General features: G+C 36.3%; 1 protein-coding gene across 2 annotated transcripts in view; it reads right to left on the reverse strand.

Moving 5' to 3' along the window:
- The window catches only part of DCLRE1A (DNA cross-link repair 1A), a 19,578-nt gene extending 9,628 nt beyond the window's left edge, over nucleotides 1-9,950 (reverse strand). For both annotated transcript variants that reach the window (XM_008571027.1, XM_008571028.1), the window contains exons 1-6: nucleotides 9,784-9,950; nucleotides 8,113-9,258; nucleotides 4,556-6,253; nucleotides 2,876-3,009; nucleotides 1,646-1,764; nucleotides 641-781 (exon numbers count right to left, since the gene is read on the reverse strand). In XM_008571027.1, the coding sequence (XP_008569249.1) occupies nucleotides 641-781; nucleotides 1,646-1,764; nucleotides 2,876-3,009; nucleotides 4,556-6,253; nucleotides 8,113-8,578 (2,558 nt within the window). In that variant the 5' untranslated portion in view covers nucleotides 8,579-9,258; nucleotides 9,784-9,950. The remainder of the gene's footprint in view (nucleotides 1-640; nucleotides 782-1,645; nucleotides 1,765-2,875; nucleotides 3,010-4,555; nucleotides 6,254-8,112; nucleotides 9,259-9,783) is intronic.
- Between the last annotated feature and the right edge of the window lie 287 nt (nucleotides 9,951-10,237).

Here is a 10,237-nt window from a genome sequence, read left to right on the forward strand (position 1 = left end):
TCCTCCTTGAAAGAGGTTGAAACAGTTAACATAATTAATTTCTAACAAATTGATGAGATATTTTAATACATAATGTAATGTTGTACACTATAAATATATATATATAAATATATAGTGTTGTACACTATAAATATATATCTGTCAATTATGCCTTTAAAACTGGGAATACATATGTATATATATAAAACTTAGGAGTTCAAAGCTATCATTTATAAATTACCTTTTGAGAAAAGAATGAATGTAATTTTGAATACCCAGAAGCAGAATCACATTTTGGCCTGTTTTCTCTTCACAATTATACTGAATAGCTATACAGATACTTTGAAAGGGTAACCTAAAAGGGTGCTTTCCTAAAGTATGCCTCCCAATTTTTCTTCCTTGTTTCAGTAACAGGATTCTCATATAAACATATTTTCAAAAAGAAATTGCAAAACAATTGAACTGTAGTCACTTAAGACATGTAATCCCAAATTTGCCCTTAAGCAAGTTTTTTTGAATACCATCCCTCTGATAAATAGCCTTAAAATAATAATTGGCAATAAGCCATCATTTTGATTCCCTAAGTAAATACTCAAATTATTTATACTATACAGAGCAAATGCCATCAGTGGGAAAAGGAAGCACACAAAGTCTCTCTTACGTTGTATCTAAGTACAGCGTGTGGACTTTCTGGGCTGCAAGAAGAGAACGTTCCATGCTGGGATCTGCTCTGAAGTCTCCGGTATGTAATACGACAGTACCATTAGGAAGATAAAAAAGAATCATGACAGCACCTGGACAGCTGAACACAAAATTTCAAAGATGATATTCTTAACGCAGAGAAAGTATCTGAAGGAAGAGTACCTATTTCAATATCAACAAGTTAATACGTTTTATTAGCTGACCACAATGACACAGCATTGTACTACAAATGAAATACAGCACAGCTGAACACAAAATTTCAAAGATGATATTCTTAACGCAGAGAAAGTATCTGAAGGAAGAATACCTATTTCAATATCAACAAGTTAATACGTTTTATTAGCTGACCACAATTACACAGCATTGTACTACAAATGAAATACAGCGGTTTAACTCAAGGAAATTTACATTATAAAAAGAATTGGTGTTCAGGAAGGGAATTATGCAACAGGCCTGGGTTGCTCAAACTCTGCACATTCCAAAGAAAGGCTTGTCTTCAGGACTGGCCCTGGGTTGGCTCCTGGGAAATGAGCTTTTGAGCCCTTGGAATATTCTGCCTGATTAGAGTGTTTCGTATGTCTGAGAAGCAGTATCTGAAAGGAGTACAAGCTTTTATTTTAGTTTATATAAATAATATTAAATAGAATGGCAAAAGATTATCTTGTAAAGAACAGCAGCAACAAGAAGTATTAAAAAAATAAGATAGAGTTTCACATATCAAGTGTAGATATTTAAACTGGATAAAATATGGATTAGGGAACATTTACTGGTCCTCTACATTTAATCTCTGATTCTATAATTGGATACATTATTTTTTTCAAAAGGAGAAACACATTTGACTAAAGTTTTAAGAAATATCAAGCATATTAGTTCTAATAAAAAAGTTCTTAAATAACCATGCTGATGTGTTTTCCTTTTGAATATTTAAAAAGTGGGCTATTATTAAGGTGACTGTAATACTTACTGATTGGCATCAAGCAAAACAACTTTGACACCATTCACTATGCACTCAGTGTCTATGGGCAGTGGATGGACATATTTTCCTTGCACATGAAGCTTGTTCTTCAACAAATTGCCAGTTATCTGCAAAATAGGATTGCTTATTGCTGATACAGTAAAACACTAAAGTTTAGAACCATGGCAGCTTAATAATCTCCCTGTTTTCACACCTATATTCAAGTAAACACTTTTCAATGTCAATAAGAACTTTCTAAAATGACTATGCCACTTACTCTGCTTGAACACTGTCACTGGTTCTCCCTCACCTGTGAAAAGTCCATCAACCCCCGTATGACATACAAAACACTTGTGATCTGGTCCCTGCCCATCACTGAGGGTTTGTCTCCTGTTATTCCCTATCTCACGTTCTACCGATTCTGAATTATCTGAAGTACCTGGAATGGGTATATTTCTCAGGTGCCCATGCCTCTACACGGACTCTACTATCCACCTGGAATGCTGTCTCCTCTTCCCTCTACCTGGTTCTGGAATCAGACAGACCTGTATTCAAATTTGGGCTCTGCCATTACTCACTCTGTGACCTGGGGCAAGTCACTTAATCTCTCCAAACCTCCGTTGCTTCATTAACAAAAAGAGGATACTTCAAGAATGCTGTGAGGATTAAATCAAATTCTAGCTAAAGCCCTTAGTAATAGGCATTACAATGTCCACCTTTTAATAACTAGTTCAAGGTACCTTTCACCATGAAACTTCCTCTGACCTTAGCCTCGGACACCATAAAGCGCTCCCTTCTCCCTACTCCTAGGCACTCTGTTCATTTTTCTATTATAAATAACTAATCCCACTGTGGTAGTATTTCTGAATGTTTCCCCTAGAAGCTGTAAGCTCCTTGAAGTTAGGTATTTTGCCTTGTATATCTATTTAGGCACTCAATGAATGTTTACTGAATGAAATTTTGGTTTTTTAGTACATTATGAAATAGTTTATCTATTGTTTCCATACAATAAAACATGTTTTGTTGTTGTTGTTATTTTTGTTTTAAATTAAAAAACATGTTTTTAAAAGTTGATTGTAACTGTTGACATTAACTCATTTAATTTTAGAACCTCAGTGTGGAATCTGTTTTATCATAACTTTTCTAATAGAATGATAGTTTTAATTATCCTTTTTTAACCAAATTGCTTAGAAATTCACAGCATTCTACAAAGTCAGAATTTAGAATACTAAAACTTACCTCACTACAATAAACTGGAAAGGTGAAGTTTTTAGACAACCCAGCATAATGATCAGAATGAAAATGCGTGAGAAAATAGGCTGTGCAACCTTCAATGACACCATACTGAAAGGCATCAACAGTGAAGCCAGTCCCTGCAATAAAAATAACACGACAGGTTGAGTAAGACCTATAAGATCCCTGATTTGATTATATATATTGAACCCTCTTTCTCTTTACATCTCATTTCCAATTTAATTATAATGTATCAAAAACTTACAGCACATAAATTTAGCAGGTGATACTAGACATGAGAATTAGTCTTGTGAGCTTCTACTGAATATCCCAATAGATATTTTTTTTGTAGAAATTTTTTTTTGTGAATTGCACCCCTCAAAAAGAAAAATCACAATACTAAGCTATAAACCAATTCTTCCTTTACCTAATATGAGATTACTTCAAAATGTTTGTGGAAAAATAGAATGAAAAGATAATACAAATCTTTCCATGAAATTTTTGAAGACTCCTCATACTTTCATGATACTTACTGGGCACCTAAAATCTACTTCTGCAAAACAGCAAAAGGAAAATACTTTCTTCTGAAAACTGAATTCTCAGTGAGGACAATATTGAGATTCTTCTAAGTGGACAAAAATGGTTGAGGGCCAAAATAATCTTACATATTACAAAAGCCTGTGGCTCTTCAAAGGACCACAGTACAATAAAAAAGAAACAGTATATCCATGGTCTTTGAATTTCATTGCAGGGTGGAAATGGGGAGTGGTGGAAGGGAAACAAGAAAAAAAATGCCTTAAAAAGCTCTCTACAGGAGAAATAATGAAAAAAATGTTAAGAGAGAGAGTTCTAAATGGGTTCAAAGATAAAACCAAGTGCTGGTCTTTGAATTTCATTGCAGGGTGGAAATGGGGAGTGGTGGAAGGGAAACAAGAAAAAAATGCCTTAAAAAGCTCTCTACAGGAGAAATAATGAAAAAAATGTTAAGAGAGAGAGTTCTAAATGGGTTCAAAGATAAAACCAAGTGTGCTGACTGGCAAAATGTAAGTAAATAAGCATAAATTCACAATTCTGTTGAGGCTTATTAACATGTGCACACTAGTTTTAGGATCTCTTAGAGTACATAAAATCAAAATAATTATGAAAAACAAAACTGGTGCTATGATGTACATAAATACTATTCTTTACATAAATATTTTGAACAAATTATAGATCTAGAACATCAATAAAACAGTTTTAAAAATCTTTCTGAAACCAAGTATATTTTGGTTGCTTTATTTTATATTCTTTGCAGAAGTTATTAGCTTCTTCAATAGTAAAATTCATTTCACTACACATTTTTCCACTAATCATCTGTGAAGGCATGAGAAATTACAAGAATATAAAAAGGCAGAGACTAAGTTGAATCCCTACTGCTCTCTTACTAATCTTTCCATAACTGTAATATCTACCTAACTAGAATGGTACTGAACTTGTACATACAATAAGTTTTGTAAAAGATTGCTGAATTGAATGGAGCAAAAAAATAAAATAGGCCCAAAAAATCTGTTAGAGGCTTATGAAATATCATAAAAGCAAAAGAAATATATACAAAAAGTTGTTTCATGCACATACACCATGGACTATCAATATGAAGTTCAAAAAGTTGTCTTTTTTGACATATTAAGCATTGATATTTCAGCTTACCAGGTATTTTCTTATAGAATGGACATGTCTTTTTTCTTAATTCTCCTGCATTAGATGACTCTGAGATTTTTGTATTCCATCTCCGCCGTCTGTCATGAGCTGATTTTATGAAGACTTTGTCTTTACTTAAATTGACTGTTTCAGGTGTGGTACTGTGAATAATGCGATCTGACCTACTCCGGTGTGCTCCTTCTTGTAGTGAATTTGACTTTTTCCGTCTCTTTCTTTGATGCTGTGTCCTCTCACCAGAAAGTTCCACAAAGAGCCAACTCTCACTTAAATTCTTTGCCTCAAATTCTAACTCATTTAAAGATTTTTCTGCTTTCCGCTTGCATTGCCGGGACCTCTTTTCATTAGGACTTACAGCTGGACTTAAGTCCATCCCTTCTAATGCACTTTCACCCGGCAATTTCTCTTCTTTTCTTTTGGGTGGTAGTCCAAAATACATACCTATATCCATTTGCTTCATTACCTTGGTAGAAGGATGTCTTGCATCCCCCTTAGGACCAGAGGGCAATATTTCCAAAGACTTAGCAGCAGTAGTTATACCAGAAAATTTTTGTGTATTTAAACCTGTAACTTTACCATCTAGTGTTCTATTCAATGCCTTTCTGCAGAAACAAGCTGAGTTAGTACCGTTCTTAGCACTGAAGTTCTCACTTGATAATTCTCTAATTTTACTTTGGGTTGAATGGAAAGAAAGATACCTTCCTCCCTGGCTTTCAAAAGGTTTTGACATTTCACTTTTAAGTAACGGAAGAGAAACTTGATTGTAAACAGCTGATTCTTCAAGTACCTGTTTCTGTTTATTTGATTGAGATGAGTGAAATTCTGGCCCATCGGGTTTTGCTTTAGTGGCTTGATAATTTGAAGCAGGAAGCTCCTCTGCTAATGCACGTGAAAACAACATAAAATAATCATCAGTATATGTTGGATCATCATACAAAATAATACTGTCATTATTTGAGGAGATAGGTTGAGACAAATCATTTAAAGTACTATAGCTATCCAATTCTTCATTGTACTTATTCTGAGTTAAGAAGCTATTCACTTCAGGGCAGCTCTCCTCCTGGTCCTCCAGTAAGGGACCATGGAGTTTTTTAAACAAAGTAGAGCTGTTGTCATCTTCTTGTAGGCTGCCATCTTTAGAGCTTTTGATAAAAAATAGTTCCTGTTGTGAATCACCCAAATTTTCATCATAAGTTTCTTCATCACTTTGAAGTGGAGAATAGGAGATTTCACAGTTGCTTAAATCATTTTCTGGCAATGGCAAATTTGTGTGTTCTGAGTTGTTTCGGCTGTCTAATTCTTCATCTGCAAGAGGCAAACCAACTCCTACTAGTTTGTCATTCTTAACCAATTCTGTAAACTGTAGAGCTCGATGGGACGTCTGGATATTTGTAGAACAGGAAATCTTATTGGTTTCAGCTGGAGACTGAGATTTCCTTAGACACTGTGTCATCAACAAGGGATCATTTGGAACATTTTTTAAGTTCTCAGTTTGTTTCTGCTGTGGCAACCATCTTTCCTCAAGGCTACAAACAAAGCCTGAATTAGTCTCACTGAAACTATCACCTGACTTATGTGATGGGCCACTAACAGGATTATTACTAGCCCTATTTTGAGCTAGCAGGAGGTGAGTGTATCTCTTGTAATGAGAAGGAATTGTTGAAGTACAAAGAAGACCATCAGGACACTCTGAAAATTTTAATAAAGAAAAAAGTATTACAAGATTAAAGCACAGACTTAACATTGACAGCTTTAGCATTATAAATTAACCTGTACGTGGAAAAATCATCAGTCCTACACTGAGATCTTAGGATGATAGTGGTTTCTAACTGCACAATCAAAAGATCCAGCATGGTTTTGCAAGGTTCTATTTATTATTTTAAAATTAAATACACTTGCAAATGTTTTTTTCAAATAATCTTTTCTCAAAAAAAAATTTCAAGACTAACATCTTTTTTCTTAAGTAACTCCCATAAACATGAGGTTCTTGAAAACATGCTATACTTACACAGGGTATTTCTTAAACAGGTGCTACAAACTGACACCACCAGTTTTACTAGTTCACTATTGCTCAGGCAATACAGAGTAAAGACATGTATATCTCTCAAAGAACTAAAGTTCTATCAATTTTTATCTCATCAAGCAACAAACATTTACGATAATTTTAACACTGAATTAGATTCCATTATTTAACATCCACATTGTAAACAATAACAACAGTAACAGTCTTAATAAGATTAGTTATAGCTGTTCATACGCTGAACAAATTTTAGATTATATTCTAAGACTTGAAATTCAATTTGATAAACTGGTTAATAAGGTTTTAATAATCTGGAAGCTAGTCCCCATCATACGATTGATTTAGACTCTTTCTGTAAACCATCTTGGCATATCCTTGTGTATGTCAATTTGTAAGTTTATCAGTAAATGACACTCCTCTCCACTCAAAACCTGTTACATTAAATTAGAACCTGTTACATTAAAACCTAACTTAAAACCACCTCATGGAAGTATTTGTTACAGAATGGAATTCAATTCAACAAGAGTCCATGTGAGATTCAATTCAAAGGAGTTTAGTGAAAAAACAAAAGAAAATCTTTTGGAAGTAGCTTCATCTATAAGACATTTCATCCTGAGATGTTCACCATGGGCTTCAACTTCCATTTCTGATTTTTAAGTTGCATAAAAGCAAGTTACTAGCATTTAATGAGGGTTTCGCTTGCTATAATTTTATGAGAAACATACCAAATTTTTTCAAAAAAGTTATCTGGCATATTCATGCAGTAATTCAAAATAACTGCAGGTTAATACTAAAATGTATTCTGAATCACAGTTAATACGAAGGCCAGATTGTGCATTATTTTTTATTTTACTGAATTTTAATTTTCATATTTAAAAATATATGTATGGTATATACTCATACAATAACTTTAAAATATACAAATTATCTCAACAACCCATTCTCCATACATTCCAAGTAGGATTTTCTACATGTTAAATATGACACATATATTTTACAAGATTAAAACATAGCATTACTTTTATCATTTGGCACATTTTTATTCTTACAATCTTAATCACCTAAGACTCCTTCCCAGTTCCTCTTCCTGTATATTAGCATAATGAATACCACATAACCATATTTAGAAACGAGACTGTTTTTATACTTTTCTATATAGTTCCATATAGGATAACAAATTGGGCACATTATGTAACTTTGAAGAGCCCTACTTATAAAATGTCATTACCACCTACCTTATATGGTCGTGAGTCAAGTGTTAAACACAATGAAAGCACCTAGCACAATAAGGGTTTAATTAACATTTACAAAAAATAATTGAGATGTTTAGAAACTTTTATGAAATAAAATGCATTTAAATTGTTTTCAGGTTTGCAACTTTCTTTACAATTATACCATTGACTGGTAGGGTGTCTCATCTGTCTTAGTTTATTGCTTGCCTTGCTCGTTTTACAGAATTGATATGTCTGACCTAATAATGCAGGCCTTTTAGACTATTCAGAGACCACTACCTTTTCTGTAATCTCACCTGTTTCAGAGACTGGCGGCGAATCCAAACATTCAAAAACATGCCATCGAGGTGTTTGACCTAGCAATGAGGAAAAAGGCATCTGGCAGTTTGGACAGTATCCATCATAAACTGGACGTATCTTTGGGGACACATGTTTGGTTTTGTGAGTTCTACTGTGCTTTCCTGGAGTGGTCTCCTTGTCCTGGGACTGCTGAATACCATCTCCACAACTTGAAGTCTGACTAGAAGCTACAAAAGTCTTACAATCTGTTTCTCCAAGGCACATTTCATGGTTCTTCACCTTTCCTTTAGCTTCTACGGTTCTTGTTTTGTTTCTGTTTCGTTTTGACTGGTATTTTCTATCTGTTGCTTTTTCAAAAGATGTTGGAATATTTTCAGAGCAATTATTTGGATGTACTGGTTTTGGTTTTCTTTTGGATCTGTATTCCCAGATATCTTCTTCCGAAAAAGTGTCTTCTGACATGGCAAAATGATTTTATCGTTAAAGAAGCAGTCCATTTCTTGTGACAAAATTTTTAAATGGAATTATATTGCCAGGAAAAAAACAAAAGTAAGAAAAAACTCACTAACTCAATGTGAATCTGAAGCTCTGGTAATGAATACATATTGTCAAGCTATAAACCTTATACCTGAGAACACTTGCTGTTCCATTTATATGACAAAATTAAGAGAACCTATCACAGGGATAACAACTGTGAAGTTTTTCATCATGGCCGCTATTTCATTCAGGCATCTTAGCCTTTTCCAGGACTTGATTCATAAATATAAATAATAGCTTGAAAATTAAGCATTAATGGGAAGTACATGTTCAACAGGTTAATCTTAGAATGAGCTTTGTAAAATTGTTATGAAGCTACTGTCAATCCTCTTTCAAGTGGACAATTGTCCAAATAATGCACAAATCCAACCACAGTTCCTGGGCAACTGGCTTGGCAGGTGTTCCAAACACTAAATGGCTTCCTCAGTTTACTAGTAAAACTAGTCACACCATAATCAAAGAGATATGTGATTCACACACACACACAAAAGAAACAAAACAAAACAAAAAATCATAATTGCCCTCATCCGTGACTCGTGGATGTTCAAGAAACTTCAGTTGACTGGGTCAGTGCACTGTCTTTCTCCATCAGCAATGAACAAACCCTGCACAGTGAACAAAGTTCAAAAATGTGAAGTCACGCTTGTACTGAGGCCACACTCCGTTCTCCAGACCCCAGAGGGGGTCGGTCCTTAAGGTGTCCTGCCCTCTCTACCAGCCTCAAACCCAAGGTCACTTGCCAGATGCCTCCCACCAGCTCTACTTTCTCTTTGGACTCTGGAGGCCCAAGGTCAGTGAGTGGGGCCTTCACCCTCTCCAGGTGAAGCACAGCCCGCTCCAGAAAAGCCGTCAGAACCCGTCCCTCCTGAAGACTCAGAGGCCCGCCCTCGAGGACCCTCGCGGCCGCCCACCCGCCACCGCGTCCCGGGGGAGCAGCGCCAGCTGCGCTCGCTCCCCTCCCTCCCCTCCCTCCGCACCCCTCCCCGGCTGACAACGATTCGCGCCCGCACTTTCAGCACTCCCAGGCTGCCAAAAACAAAACCCTGGAGGGGCGTCTAGGTCAGAGCCCCTGGCCAGTTCCTCCCCACTGACAAAAGCCTTCTTCCTTGAGGATATCCCTGCCCCTTTACCTTTCGCGTCTTGGCGGGAACAGCTTCCCGCTACCAGTGCCGTGTCGAATCGGCGGATCCTGGTCTAAGAGCTGTATTCTTAAGATAACTTTTTATTTTTATTATTTTTTTAAGTGTGCCCTTTCAAGTCCTACGGACTTATTTTATTTCGTTCCTGTTCTAAAGCCTGCTCATTTCCAAAGTGGAGGGTGGGGGAATGGCTCCCTCAGCGCTTCTAGGACGCGGTCCCCGAGGCCTCTCCCTGTTGAATCTGTGGCTCCGAATGTCCAGGCTCGGCTGTGCCGGACCTGGAAGGGGCGGGGTGGGTTGCGACGGTAGTTTACGTGCACGAGAATTGCGACGATTTGCACTTTGGCATTGGGACGGATGCTTAAAAAAGAAAAAAAAAGTGTCGTCGGCGTGGAGTGGGGCTGGTGGGGGCTGAGGCGAATGCGCCCTTCTGAAACCAAAGGGC

Source organism: Galeopterus variegatus, unplaced genomic scaffold, assembly GCF_000696425.1.
Source record: "Galeopterus variegatus unplaced genomic scaffold, G_variegatus-3.0.2 Scaffold654, whole genome shotgun sequence".
NCBI lineage: Eukaryota > Metazoa > Chordata > Mammalia > Dermoptera > Cynocephalidae > Galeopterus > Galeopterus variegatus.